The following is a 15,649-nucleotide window of genomic DNA, read 5'->3' as shown; positions in this document are numbered from 1 at the left end:
AAAAAAAAAAAAAAAAAAGACTGAGGGATCTTACAGAAAGAGAGAAGCAAGTCTCATTGGGATAACATAAATGGTTTTAAAGTCAACTCAGCCATTTTAAAAAATCAGTCAGGTAGTATATAATAATAGCCATAAACATGTATTTGTTGTGTGTTTGGCTAGCTCCAAATCGTTGCTGTCTTGTCTAAAGTTTTTTTATTTTGAAAGAGATAGGCTTTAATATACAAATAATTTTGAACATAAATTTTATTGAAGGGGTTTTAAAATAATAGGAAAGTTGTCTTTAAAAGTGTAATCTCAAACAGCTCCCTGCATTACCTCCATTATTAGACTACACTGTGTTTCTTACCTAGAGTCAGCTCTTAAATGACTGCAAGGGAATTGCAATTGTAACATTACAACTGTAGAAGTATTTATCTAAGTATTATGTAGTGGGTCTGCTCAGCCACCATGCATCAAGAAAATGTGACTGAATTACTTTGAGTTTCTTTTCTGTTAAGAAAATGTAAGTTGTATGGGTAGTGGTTTTATAGCTTTGTTTGCATTTTAAACCCAGGGTATGGCTGGCTCATTTGCCCTTAAGTTATGGTATTTCTTAAGAAATTACTTAATTCTCAATTTCTGTTTGTTTTGATAGGAATGACCTCCATGTAAATTGTGGAACACTGAAATGGACACTTATGACTGCTATATTGCTATTATTCTTATGAGTTTAAATATTTAAATATTTAAAGATTGTGATTACTCTGTCTATGGAAATTACATAAGGAATGAATATGCCTTTAGTTTTAGGCTGTGTTTTTCTAGAGATGATTATAGAATTTAGTTTTAATATTTTCACAAACCATCTCCGTCAGTGTTCCCTAGGCGCAGTAACCCTGGAGGTTGGAAGGATCAAAGCTGCCCCATTCCACTCAGAACGGAGGCCTTCTCAAAGCAGCCAGGCGAGTATCTGAGGGAGTTCAGAGATGTCTCCAGAGAGTCTGACTAGGGTCACAGACATAGGTCCCTCCCTCTAGCAATGTGCAACCAAGTGTAGTGTTTGACAGGGAAGAGGAAGAGAAAGAAACACGGCAGGTAGGACCACTGTACCCTGAGGGTGCTAGGCAATTTGAAGACACTTCATTTCCAGCAGTTTTCTTCCACAGTCTCAGAAGTTAGCCACCTAATCAGTGTAGGCTAATCCAGTCAAGGGGACATACTCTTAAGATACTGTCACACAAACATCACTTAGTATTCAACTAGAAAATTCCAGGTAGGTGATTGCGAACCATCTCTGTATTGAAATACTGATGGGCTAAGGAGCTAGTTCGTTCAAAGTTGGCATAAGGGCTTAAGTGAAATCCCCAGAACTCATGAGAAAGCCAATTTTTATGGTGCTTTCAATCCCAGTTCTGGATTAGTAGAGCAGCTTGCTGCTTGCTGACCTGCTAGCTTAACCACATTGGCAAGTCCCAGGTCCCAGTGAGAAACCCTGGCTTAGAAAGCAAGGTGGGTGCATCCTGAGGAAGGTATCTAAGGTGGACCTGTAGCCTCCACATTCATGCATGCTTAATGCACATGTAGGCCTCACACACACACAAATACAGTGAATTCATGGTTCTTGGCAAGCTTTTCTTCTTAGTATTATCTTCTGATACAGAAACTCATTTTCATGAGTCTGTTCATAAAGACCATTTACTGACTTCCTTAATTACTGCTGTTGGGTTCTTGCTCACTGGCCCTTGTTATACAGTTTTAAGCCCTAGGTATTGTGTCGTAGTTTAAATTCAAAGAGCGTTAAGCCTTGAAAGAGATTATGAAAGACTACTAAAATTTTACATAGGTTGAAATCAACATCAACTATTCTTCAGTCTTCAAATTATCCTGAATTATTTATGTCATCAATCCTTAACACAAACAAAAGAATCCAATAAGTATGCTTAAGTTGCCTTTAAAATTACCAGATGCCACTGTTGTTTAACAATACTGTTTAACAGTGTTTTGCTTTAGATGAGATAAACACATGGAACTGTGGAATACTTTGTACTTAGGGAAATTATAACTTCCCATGCTGCCTGTGTAATAACTGCCATATGTTTTAGGTGAGTGAGAGCAGCCTATCTTCCTTCACTCTCCCACTTTCTGGAATAAATGCATCAGAATCATTGGAAAGTAACTCGAAGAAGAATGCATGTAAGACTGGTTTTCTTTCCTTTCCTTTCCTTTCCTTTCCTTTCCTTTCCTTTCCTTTCCTTTCCTTTCCTTTCCTTTCCTTTCCTTTCCTTTCCTTTCTTTTCTTTTCTTTTCTTTTTCTTTTCTTTTCTCTTTTCCCACTGAGCCACTTTCCCCTCTTAGACTATCCCATATCCTAATGTAGATAGAAAACATGCACTAGCCAAAGACCAGACCAAATTGAGGTGCTCTGTGGCAGCTTTCCCACTTACATTTGCCTTACAAGTTATAGATGCATCTGTAATTTTTTTCTTACCAAGCAGATGAGTTATTTGATTTTGTTCCTTTGATCTGTTGAATGTAACTCCAGTAAATCAGAAAATACCACTAAGCAAAATCTTCTTTTTTCCATGAAGATTAGAAAAAAATTTGAGAAAATCAACACAATCCTCCTGTGTTTTAATTACATGCAATCATGGCATAGAGGATTTCTGGCTTTGTGCGTTGGTTGAGAGATTTTCAAATTGAAGAAACTCGCCATATGGCAGTCTCTATTTGCAATGTGACTAATATTCTAGAAATTTAGACACTTAGTACATAGATTTTTTTTAACTCATCCATAACTATTCCTCTGAGCTGTGTGATCAACTTTCTATCTGAAGCATATTCTGTTCTTAATTCAGTCGGAGTGGATTTTACAGTTATGTAATCAGAGCTGAACCCATAGGGACGGATGGTACGGCATGCACATTTTTCTGCTTGAGGAAATAGTTCTGTGTGAGCTGGATTTAATTATGTGCACTGCTGATAACCAAGTGTACCCTTTTGAAAAAGGATATCCATGCAGTGCCATCCAGTGTCATGCATTGGCTAAAGTGGGAATACGCATAAACATATTTTAACAACCACATCTTATCTGCTTTTGCCTTTACAGTAGCATCTGAAATTCAGGGACTAAGAACAGTTGAAATAAAAAAGGTAATTTGCTATCTTGAAAGGCATTTTTGATTGTATTTTGTTGAGTATTTTATAGTGCCCATCTGAAAAATACATATGTACATTGTAAGCAATGGAAATTGTGCAGTTCAGTCATTGCCAAATTTCTTAGCATAATAAAATTACTTATATTTCTATGTATTTTAATGAGTAAACTATTTAAGTAATTTATTCATTATTTATATTTTATACTGTCAAAAGTAGTATTATTCTGCCCTTACACAGAATGATTCTCTGCCCCTCACCTCTTGTACTGATGAATGAACATTAGGACATACCAGCCTTATAGTCATGAGAGACCGCAAAGGCATGGTTTGCGGGGACTATGATATAGTCTTCTCAGCACTGCATGCTGTCAGTATGTGTTTCATGTGTACTGCAGGCCTCCGTGAGACCCAGCCAGAGCTTTGTGGGGTCAGTACATGTGTTCCAGGCCTTGCACTAGGAATTGTAATGTCCTGAGTGTAAACGTGGGCCTACCTGGTTTCAAATCTTGTGGTCCTCTTGGCTCCCGAGTTTGCCTGCCTTTTATCAATCTCAACATGATTGAGTATGTCTCAATTGCTTCACTTTCCAAACTGATGCTCCCCCCCCCCCAGACTCCCTATGTCAAATGAAGTATTTTCCACCCTCATACCTAGAGGATCCTAATTAGCAATTGTGTGTCAAAGAACAAACAAAAGGTCGGTTTAAAATACTGCTTTGACCAAAGTGTGTGTGTTCCATGGCAGGGGCCTGCTGACTCGCTGGGACTCAGCATTGCTGGAGGAGTGGGCAGCCCACTCGGAGATGTCCCTATATTTATTGCGATGATGCACCCAAATGGTGTTGCAGCTCAAACCCAAAAACTCAGAGTAAGTGTTCCTTCTAACCATAGTGGCTCTAGCAAACCTAGCAAGTGTTTCCACCTCTCAGCCTAACCACCTATGGTTCCAAGGGTTTAAACCTGCCTTTAAACAGCAAGTGAAGTCATAGATGAACTTGCTTTAAGTGAAAGATCAAGAATAGCAAAAGGGAATATATGATGTGGTCAGATGTAAGATTGTAAGGACATTACAACTTTGGAACATATTACAGAGAAAACAAAGTGCGTTCAGAGCACAGTACAGAAGGAAACTTCTTTCATATGTATTATTGGTTTGAATGCTGACTTGTCCATACCCAATTGGAACATGTTGTTTACTTTATTATAAATTTTAACAAAGTTTAATGAAAACATGACTTCATATACTGTAAAGCATACAGATTTGCTTCAAGGTTAAGGGATGGCCCAATGCTGAACCATACCATCAACCAAGCACATTTTACTGCACTGACTTGGCCTCTTGGAAGGAAAACCTTTTATGCCCAAGCTGCAAACAAGATGTCCAAAAGAACCATATCTTAGATAAATAATTTCAAGGTTGGGGATGACTCAGCACTTTTAAATTTATGATGGACACTGAGAAACTGATCGTACCCTAGTGCCATAGGTTCAATTCTCTTCCTATGAGACAGCAGCGAAGACTTAAACTGGGGCATAGGACTCTCTTGCAACTACTTGGCTCTGTCACAGGACAGAGCTAAGTAAGCATGCTGTCTTCCAACCAAATTTGATTAACTGAAGTGGACACTGTGCCAACTTGGCTTTGCTGCCCTTAGTTTGCCAACCTCTGACTTATGGTCTCATCTAACATGGTGTTAATGTCCAGAGAAAATCTGGCTTGCAAATGGCACTGATACTTTATGGTTTTAATAAGTAATATCTTTCCCAGGAGAAAGAAGGACCGGGGACCAGGGAAGAGTGAGTTTTTTCTCATCGCTCTCCCTTCCCCAGAACTATCAACTCCATCTTACCTCTCTCTTTTGAAGTTGCTTCTTAGATTTGAGTTAGTGATCTCCTGCTATATTTCAGAAGCTGGTGGCACTGTGAGTGGTCTAAGACCACGTTGGCCTGTCAGCCCCAGCCCTCCTCTGCATGCTGGCTACTTGTCTTGCAGGTTGGAGATAGGATTGTCACCATCTGTGGCACATCCACGGATGGGATGACTCACACACAGGCGGTTAACTTGATGAAAAATGCCTCAGGCACCATTGAAGTACAGGTAAGGCTTTATCCCAAGCACTGTTCACAAGGTAGGTAGCCTGAGGACACAGGAGCTCTGGTGCTAGATAAAATCAATTCACTCTTCTGCTACTGGTTTACTTAATATATACCTCCAATGACGGTGATTGAATCGAGCGCTCCAGGAAAGCATTATGAAACACAACACATTTCATCCTGGCGCCTTCATTATTTCATATTTTATATCTAAGGGGAGAAAATACAGTACCTCAGCAGCCAATGATTGTTAGAGCCCTGTGTGCTCTGTGAGTAGCATGTCTTCTGAAATCTCTGAAAAATAGTTGCAAATGAAGTCATGATTTGAAAACAAAGGAAATTGTAGAACTTATTTTAGGATATTTTTACCATCTGCACATTTAAAAGGTGCCTGGGCAATGTGAAGTGTCTTTGTTTTCAATAGTATTTTAATCATTTCAATGTTTAAGCAGTCAGTAAAAGCACTCATTTTAATCTAAGTTCATTTTTTGAAGCGATCTTTTGGGATCTCTCAGGCGAGGTGAATATACAGTTTCTCGTTTCACTGTGCCCACACACAGGTGGTTGCTGGAGGAGATGTGAGTGTGGTCACCGGGCATCAGCAAGAACTTGCCAATCCTTGTCTTGCTTTCACTGGGTTGACATCAAGCAGTATATTTCCGGATGATTTAGGGTGAGCAATATATTATCGGGGTATGTCGTTTTTTTCCTTTCAAACCAAATTGCTGAGAAAATTGCATTCTCTGTCCCATGTTCCTGGCACTCACCCAAAGGTAAAATAAAGGGAGAGGGTGTATAAAGTAGAATGTGCCAATGCTTCTAGTCAGCTCGTCAGTTGGGTGGGTTACAGATCACTGCCTGGTCAGAGATGAGTAGATTATAGTTACCTAGTCAGGAATGAGTAGATTATAGAGAGTTACCTAATCAGAGATGACTAGATTATAAGCAGTTACCTGGTTAGAGATGGGTACATTAGCGCCATGCCTGGTCAGAGATAAGTAGATTATAGTTACCTAGTCAGACATGAGTATACTACAGACAGCTGTACACCCTACTACATTTCCTGGGTTTTCAGTTTGGATGTTTTTGAGAGAGCATCTTGCTCTTCTTCATTGAACTGTGATTGAAAATACTGAATATATTAGAAAACAACACTATAAATATAAAAGTATTAAAAAAGATAAAAGGTAAAGGGAGGCACATTTAAATTTTCAAGTTATTCGATGCTGCCCTTATCTTGTTCACAGTTGACTTTCCTGTCTGACTATTGTTCATGACCCTACATTGTGGTCCTCTGAACTTTCATCCCCTCTCAATAAACTGGAAAAAGAAGGAGAGGTTCTGTGCCATGAAAGCATGCAATAAATAGCATCTTTCTTATTTATAACATACATAATATACTACCTGTAGTTTGAGTCAGGTAAAGCACAAAGCACAGAGCCGTGTGTGTGTGTGTGTGTGTGTGTGTGTGTGTGTGTGTGTGTGTGTGTGTGTGACCTTTTTTCTCTTTTCTTTTTCTGTAGACCTCCACAGTCTAAGACCATAACACTAGACCGAGGACCAGATGGCTTAGGCTTCAGCATTGTAGGCGGCTATGGCAGCCCTCATGGAGACTTACCAATTTATGTTAAAACAGTGTTTGCAAAGGTAAGCTTGCAAGGTTTACCCATTATGTTCCTTACTAGACATTAATTAATACTGGTCAGCAGCTGGCTTATTAGTTTATGGCCTGAGGTGATGCCAAACGATTAACATTGATATTTTCTTTTGAAATCTCTGCAGGAACAGGTTATTAAATGTTTTTGTCCTAATTGAGGCTTAGTTATGTTTAGAGAAAATTAGCTCAAATTGAAACTCCATGGATACTCTCAGCGATATACATGAAATAATCGATGAAGCCTGTCCTTTCCATTGAATAGAAAGTCACACATGATTATCTTTTGAATATGGACTTTCATAATATATCTGCTGTCAAGAACTGGCATGTTTTCCTCTGTATTCTTTTATAGTCATGAAATCTAAAGTAGGTACGGAAAAATACACAAAATTAATCTCACATTATGACTAGGGTGTTTATACATTAATTTCATTGAAAAGAGAAAAAGAATTGAGGAGTAGTGAGCAGACCTGCTGTCTACAATAAAGCATTATTTGCAATCAAGGGATTCAGTTACTTTTGAAAAGAAAGCTCTGTGTATAGCTGTAGTCATCTACTAAACTATCTTAAGAATGTTTAGAATAAGAATAAAGAGACTGTAATTTTGATGAAGTCGTTAAAATAATAGAAATGCATATAATGGTTGGTGATGTGTTATTAAGACCTATTTTCAAAGACTACAAAATTGAGCAATGTTTCCTGCAAAAGAAAACTAAAGAATCTCACATTTTACAGAGTAAAAGAGCAGAGCGAACATCAGGCCTATAAAGACTTCACTTGGGCTCTTTAAATGCTCCTTTATGTTATGGAAGTTTCTATTATTTTAGAAAAACACTACTATTTTCAACCAATTTAAAGTGCTGTTCTGTGGCAAACTAGCTGTAGACTTAATTTGTGAGATTTTTTTTTAAGTTATTGGTATATCCAAAAATACAGACAGCATTTGCCAATGAATAGAAGCACCATGCAATCCTTTTCCTCGGCCTAGGAACAATTTATTTAAGGCATGCTAGTTAGAACATATTTTAAGAATTTCATCATTATACGCTCCTCATTAACTCTTCCATATTTTTAATCTTATATTTAATTGCATAATTATCATCTATGTACATGCCTTAGATGGAGTTCTTTTTTAAATAGTGATGTCTGTGTTTAATCATAATTATTTAGGGCCTATAGGAATAGGAAGACTCTCTTTTCCCTTGCAGTAAAAACCAAGACAGCTTGAGCAGTCTTTCTTTGCAAAGCTTAGAAAGAATGACACTTAGCAGTGCTGGGGGGCTTGTGTGTAAGGCGTGTGCTGGGATGGAGCTCGGACCTTGATTGATGCTGGACAAGCACTGCATGAGCGGCGTCTCCCCAGACCAGCACTGGCTTTTAAATCCTCACTCTGCCTTACCCTGATCAGCCTCTACGTGGGCTTTCTGTCTCAGCAAACCTGCGGACTCTCAAGTCTCCTTAGCTTTGTTTGATGAGGCTGCTTTTGTTCCTCCCTGATCCTTTGTCTTTCTGTAGGCCCTCTTTACAGTCTAGAAAAACCTATGTTTCTATGAAATCATTCCTGCTAGGCAGATGCCCAAATAGTCTATTAATTTTAGTTGCCTCCAATTGCTGTGCTAAATAGTAAAAACAAACAAACAAACAAACAAAGCAAGTCTCCACTACTCTGCTGACTGCTAACTTTACTATCAGAGTAGAATGTCAGCGTTAAACCATTTTGGAAGAAGGGCCTCTTTTGTGTATGTTCATCATGTCTGGTGGTATGGGGCGCCGAGAGCCATGTGTGTGTGTGTGTGTGCATGCAGAGCAGTTTGCATTCTTGTTCAGATCTTTTTCTTTGTGTGAGGCTGATTTCTTTCACAAGTAAACAAGCCTACTTTATAATTGCAGGGAGCAGCGGCAGAAGATGGGCGTCTAAAACGGGGCGATCAGATCATTGCTGTCAATGGGCAAAGTCTAGAAGGAGTGACCCATGAAGAAGCTGTTGCCATCCTCAAGCGGACAAAGGGCACCGTCACCCTCATGGTTCTCTCTTGAAGTGACTGCCAGAGCTGAAGCAGCCCGGCCACTGGCTCACCTCCTACTGTAACAGAGCAGAGCTGTTCATATGCTGTGTTGGTCGGAGAAAACTACATGGGGGCGAGAAACAGAGTGTTTGTTACTAACAACCAAACATCATTTTTCCTTTACTCTGCATTTCACCATCCTTTACTCAAAAAGAAGGGATATTTGCATAGATAAACCTCAGTTTTATCTCTGCAATATCTAACAATTTAAGGTCATGTGGACAAAATTATTATATGCTCATCTTGTTAGTATGGAAACAAAATGATTCAAAGTTAGCCAATTAGGATAAAAGATGGAAATTTAGAAAAAAGAAGACAGTCTTGAGTTTTATAGGACTTCCTCAATCCAGCAGTCCAAAAGAAGAAAAGAAAGTGCTTGCAATACTCTTAATCTACTGTTTTGAAATTGTGAACATTGTGACATATTGGTTCTACTTACCTCTAATGCATATTTTTCTGCTAAAATTGTTTAGCAGTCTTCGTAAGCTTTAAAAAGAAATCGTGTTTAGTGCATATCTCAGTGTTTGTTTTCAGTTTTAACCTGCTGTATTTTCATGTTGTTATAGGTAAAATTCTGATGCTACCCTGCGTTGGCTAGAATTCTAGGAACCATCCATGTAGCCATGGAAGACAGAGCAGGAGCCCAGAGTGTTCTAATGCTGATGCAGCAGACTGATGCTACGTAGAAAACGTGTTACTGTACCATGCTATTGTTTTTCCATTAGGATTAATCTTAATGACATAGAAAAAGACAGTGTGTTAGTAATTATTTTGGTTGTACGCCATTAGTAAATTGACAGAAAAATTAAAGGGGTTAATGTAACTTCATCTCACTGCTGTATATTAACATCTTACAATACAATAGTTTAAGACTGAAGGAAACAGATGGAGCTGTTTACTGAGACAACTGGTGAGGAATTATGTGTTCAATCCCATTTTAGAGCGTGAAACTCCTATATTAGAATAGATAAAGTCACTTTAAATACTATCTATATTTGTAACAGAAGTCGTATACTTATATTTTATTATAGCATTCTTGTGTAAATGCAGAATTAAAGTGAATAAATAAGTTGCTGTGGTGCACAACAAATAAGCAGATGCTGTCTTTGTTTTTTATATTGGGGAAAGTGTTACTCAAAAAGTGTTATTCAAGACTTACTCTTTTAAATTATTGAGTCTCATCATAGATGCAATTAGAGCTTTGGACAACATCCTTGTTGAAACCTTGGCTTTTTTCCCTCCATAGCATCTCAGAGATTCACAGGCTCCTGGTGTGCTGAGGAAGATTCCGTAGGAAAAGTGATGTTCTGCTTCCAAATTGACTTTTCAGGGATGCTACCAGTGCAGTAATATTATTATAAGGTCTGTAAAGAGCTGAAATGCATCAGATGGAAATTATCTTACTGAATGAGGCTCATCTGGATAGATGGCAGAACAAGAAAGCTTTGTCTGTAGATTCTGCCTTAAATTAGCTAACAAGAGTGCATTGTCTTTTGCTGTTGTTGTTTTTTTTTTTTAATGATAGCTCATTGTATTGAAAAACCTTGAGTTCATTTTTAAAATATAGGAGAATATTTTTATATAGCCACCCTGTAAGTTTAGTTGTCCATGCAAAACTCAAAACAAATTAACTAACATGCAGGTTGTAACAAGTTTTCCTCCAGTCCTTGTCAGTTGAAGTAATTAGTTAACAAAATCCATCTCAGTATGCTGGTAGCCTATTGGCTTTTGGACATCTTTTAATGACCCGTTCTTATGAAGGCATCCTTCCATAGGATGCTGTGGATGCTGAGCTTATCTGTTTCTGCATGTTAGAAGTCAAAGAGATTTTAATAGGGAATACCACTATTAAAAGCCACTATCAAAAGCCCAGCTATGTGGAGAAGATGGCCCTGTGAAGACTGAGGCAAAGACATCAGCCAAGGAATCTATAGAGGGAAGGATCCATTCACATGAAGCCCTTTATGGGGACACCTTGATTTCAAGTTCCTGACCTCCAGAACTGAGAGAACCTTACTTTCTTAAGCCACCAATTGACAGTACTTTATAAATTAATCCCTAGGTAATAAAATATGAACTACCATGATGCTGCTATTAAGAAACATAAGGAAGAGGGCTAGGCGATAAAGTTTAAATAAAAAGGGAATGTAGATTCCATCCTGTTTATAGAGATGCAGCAATATTATATACTTCCTTTTTTCTGTAAATATGTACTTTATGTGATGGAAGAAGAACATGGTTTGCTTAGGCAAAGAGTTTAAAATTAATGTTACAGCATTAGGGTTGTGTATGATACAAGACAATGGATTGCCTAGGAATTCAATGTTATTGTTCACTTAAACTAGAGACCATCACTGATTTCTGGTGCTGTTTCTCATTACTAGCCAGGGAATAATTATAGCAGTAATGATGTGTTAACTTCATACCAATCCATTTGTAGCATCGGGAGTTGTGAGGAGTATATAACCATGCTGTGGAATTCCTGTATCAGAAGGCTGAATCATGAAGGAGAAGACACAAAAGAAGAGGTCTTTTTTTGTTTTTCACCTTAAGAACGCTGAGAAAGCAGATATTGACAGACAGGAAGAGAGGAAGAGAACCCTTCCCTTGTCTGAGGTAGATGCCATTAAGCCTGTTTAGATTTACTCAGGTAGCTTGTGGTCTGGATGCCAAGGCCCCTTCAGATCTCAGAGCGAAGCTGAAAGTTGAAAGGTCGCCTGCAGAGAGACAGGAGGAGTGGGCCTTGTGCTCTTGGTGTGGGAATATCAGAGCTCTCATCACATGCTTTCCGCAGCCCTGCTGTGTTGTTTCCAGTTCATGACAGATCCGGAGTGCATTTGATTTGTGCAAAGATGCTCCGGGACTTTGTCTACTAGGAATTAATGTTAAACTTTGCCCTTTGAAAAGGAGCTGTTTATAAGGCTAGATGGGCCTTTGTTGCTTCAAGGGATAAAAAAACAAAGCTCTTGGTGCCAAGAAAACGTCTATATAAAAGAGTATGAAACCCAGGGAAAATAACTATTCTTAAAGTGATTTCTGTGTGCTTTACATTGCAGCTTCTCTTGCCACAAGATGCAGGTATTCATAATTGTCCATCTCATTGTAAACTAAAGACACAATATTTGTGTAGGCATTTGACTGTAAGCCAAACCCTAAAAATTAACAGTAGGCCCTAAAAGAAATCCTAGCAGAAAGGTAAGTGTGTGGTAATAATCTCACAATTATCCTGGAAGACTGCCTTAAGCAACTTTGTGGAGCAAGATTCTCCTCACTTCAGTACTGAGTATTATTTCTTAGGAGACTGTGTCTGTAATCCCACTGGCTGGTTCTTGCCATTGACCTGACATTCTCTCTCTGTGCTTATGTCTTTTCATAGAACCCCAAAGTTCCTTTCTCCCTCCCCTCCCTCTCCTCCCTCCCTCCCTTCCTCCCTTTCTCCCTCCCTTCCTTCTTCCCTCCGTCCCTCCCTCCCTCCCCCTCCCCCAGTTTCTCTCTCACACTCCCTCACTCCTCCCTCCTCTCCCCCTCTCTCCCCTCCACCCTCTCTCATATTTGCATGTGTGTGTGTGTGTGTGTGTGTGTGTGTGTGTGTGTGTGTGTGTGTAAAGTTTCTCGTATATGTGTGCCTCATTTCTCTGCTTTATCAATTATCTTCTGATACTGTAGCTTCTTGACTCATTCACTTGTAAGGCTTTCCTCTGAGTTTTCTAACTGTATTATTGAGTTTTTCAAGCCTGTCTTCATTTCAACTTCAGTGCTCTTCCATACTTCTTTATTCACTGAAGTCAGTTTTCCAAGCCTGAATTGTCTTTGTCCCTTTTCAATCAACTGAGCATCTGTGTAGACTTAGACTCCAGTGATTCCTATCCTCTAAGTTCATTCAGTTGTTTGCCATGTGAATATTCTGATTCATTCTCTCCTTCCTCTTACCATGTATGTTCAGAGATACAATTGTCTTTGAGAAATAGGCAGTTTCTTTTTCTTCTTAGAAATTATGATTCTTGCCTAAGTCTAGCTGGCAATACTGTACATTCATATGTCCATTCAACAAAAATTGACTACAAATCAACTGACCTAATATTTTCAAAATTTCAGTGTTGTACATTACAATCTTTGTAGTGTTTCCTGTGCTTTCATATGCCTGTACTATTAGTTATTTATTTTCCTTTTATAAGGATTAGTCATTGTACTGGCTAGATTTATGTCAACTTGACACAATCTAGGAAGGAGAGAATCTCAGTTGAAAAAAAAATGACTCCATTAAGATCCAACCATGGGGCATTTTCTCAGTGGTTGGTGGGAGAGGGCCCCACCCACTGTGGGTGATGCTGTCCCTGGGCTGGTGGTCCTGGTTCTATTAGAAAGCAGGCTGAGAAAGCCAATAAGCAGCACTCCTCCATGGCCTCTGCCTCAGGTCCTGTCTCCAGGTTCCTTCCCTGTCTGAATTCCTGTCCTGACTTCCTTCAATGATGGGGAAGTGTAAATAAACCCTTTCCTCCCCAAGTTGTTTTGGTCATGGTGTCCCAACACAGCAATAGTGACCTTAACTAAGATGTCCTTCAACATAAATTGTCGTGAAAGGAAATTTATCTCACTACTCTGTCTGAGAAGTCAGCATGACCTGCCATAAATACAAAACAATACAAGTAGAAGTTATACCTGGGTGCTCTTGGCTAAAGTTGAGGCCTGCTCTTCCTTAGTAAGGAGTGCTGCCATTGTTAGCATGACATCATCAACTTAGTGGGGACTTTTCCTGGACTTAAGAAACTGAAAGTATTTTCTTCTGTGATACTATACTTGCTAGGACACCTAAAGTGTTGAGTTTGAAAAATTGTTCCAATACAAAGAAGACTGTCTTGATGGCACTTTCCTTCTTCAGTTGTGAAAGCACACCCAGCCATTTCAAAGGTTGCTTAATACTTACTGTTCATGCTATAAGACGTTCGCTAAAATAAATCAGGTCGTTATATCTGTCGATTTAGCTTTGGCAAAATGAATTTGAAATAAAGGACAAATGACATAAATTAATGAAGTAAAATTAATGCTGTGGTAATATTAAATAAAGCAAAAGCCTTTTGCACCTGGAGGGCTCTGCAGATGGCGGGTGTTCCTAATTACACACTGCTTTTAAGTGCACTGATTTAAAAAAAAAAAAAAAAATCTCGCAGCTGAGTATATAATATGCACTTGCTTGCTCCACAGAAAGGTTGATGGAGGCAGCCAACACACAAATCTTACGTTTATGAAAATAATACAATTCATTCAGTAAGATAAATATTTATATGATTTTTAAAACAAAACACTACAATTATTGTCTTTTCTGTGAATGCTGTGTCTGAAAATTATTTCCCTCAAGCCAGTAAGGAAACCCTTAACTGCAAGAATAATCTTATTAAAAGGAATAATTTGCTAGTAGAATTTTAAATAAGTTAACTTTCTAGGTTTAAGTTAAATTGGTTGGTTATTGCTAAGATGTTTATAAACCTAATTCTTTAACAAGTGACTTCTCTAGAACTTATGTTCCAATAACTACAATTTAGTGCCTAGACAATGGTTTGCTACAGAATTTGCAAAAAGGCTGAGCATTGAATCCACACATGTGTATCACACTCTCTCCCCCCACACACACACATACAGCCAAGTACTTCTACTTTCAATTTCAGAATGATTTAAGTCATTTTTATAAAAATACTTGGTATGCATACTTAGCTTTCTTATAATTAGATGTATATTGGATAGTTATTTTTCTTATAACTAGGTAAATGTTACTCACTTCTATCTTCAAAATAAAGGACAAGAAGAAGCTGAGGAGATGGCTCTGTCAATGAACTGCCTGTGGCAAAAGCAAGAGGGCCTGAGTTTAGAGCCTCATCATGTATGAAGTGTCAGATGTGTTTGGACACATATGTAACTCCAGCTCTGTGGCAGGGTAGTGGGGCAGAAACAGACAGATCCTTGTCCAGGCAGCCTACCTAATCAGTGAGCTTTGAGTTCAGGATTCAGCTCTATTAAAAATAACATGCAGAGGGATGGAGGAAGGCCCTCAACTGTGCTCTCTGCTCTCCACACCTGCACACACACACACTGGCATGCACACTCGTACATATCCACACAAACATACACATACGAAATATGCACTAAATGCACTAAATAGAGCATAAGTGTTCTGATTTGGATCTTAGATGTCTTTCAACAGCTATATATGGAGTTCCTGGCACCAGTCTGTGCCCACTGTAGGTGATAAGACCTAGGCAGGGTTTGCCTAACAGAAGGAAGCTAAATCATTTGAGGAATGCCCTTGAAAAATGCACTGAAACATATCCTTTCTCTCTTGGGGGTTTCCACCCTGTTACCCTGCCTCAGTACAGTTTCAGAAACAATGGGGCAAAGTAAGCGCCTGCTGAGACATGTAAGACCTTGAGCCAATGTAAAGATCCCTTTCTTGTGAGTCAAGTGTTTCTGTCACAGCAACAGCTAGCTCAAGGAAACTATGATTGTAGAGAAGGACTGTGGGTGTTTTGTAAGAGCAAGTGGTTTGCTTGGAGACTCAAGGGGTATTTAGTCCTAATCTTACTAAGTTATATATTGAAACAAAATCCATATTGGTTATTACCGTTTGGATAACAGTTGCCCATCCTCCACATCTGTTTGCAGATATTTCTACTTTCTAGACAATAGATACCTTTTTTTTTTTTT

The 15,649-nt window shown here is 38.7% G+C and overlaps 1 protein-coding gene across 7 annotated transcripts in view; it reads left to right on the top strand.

The window, feature by feature from the left end:
- Mpdz (multiple PDZ domain crumbs cell polarity complex component) overlaps positions 1-10,049 on the top strand; it is a 150,200-nt gene extending 140,151 nt beyond the window's left edge. For 4 of the 7 annotated variants that reach the window (XM_029540409.1, XM_029540411.1, XM_029540410.1 and 1 more), the window contains 8 exons: positions 858-944; positions 2,085-2,175; positions 3,089-3,132; positions 3,882-4,004; positions 5,130-5,234; positions 5,791-5,903; positions 6,754-6,877; positions 8,778-10,048. In XM_029540409.1, coding sequence (XP_029396269.1) covers positions 858-944; positions 2,085-2,175; positions 3,089-3,132; positions 3,882-4,004; positions 5,130-5,234; positions 5,791-5,903; positions 6,754-6,877; positions 8,778-8,924 — 834 coding nt within the window. In that variant the 3' untranslated portion in view covers positions 8,925-10,048. Of the gene's footprint in view, positions 1-857; positions 945-2,084; positions 2,176-3,088; positions 3,133-3,881; positions 4,005-5,129; positions 5,235-5,790; positions 5,904-6,753; positions 6,878-8,777 lie in introns of all 7 variants that reach the window. The other 3 variants (XM_021199922.1, XM_021199920.1, XM_021199919.1) reach the window with 1 other exon arrangement.
- Positions 10,050-15,649: the final 5,600 nt, after the last annotated feature.

This window comes from Mus pahari, chromosome 6 (assembly GCF_900095145.1).
Source record: "Mus pahari chromosome 6, PAHARI_EIJ_v1.1, whole genome shotgun sequence".
Lineage (NCBI taxonomy): Eukaryota > Metazoa > Chordata > Mammalia > Rodentia > Muridae > Mus > Mus pahari.
This window is presented reverse-complemented; position numbering and strand designations above follow the sequence as displayed.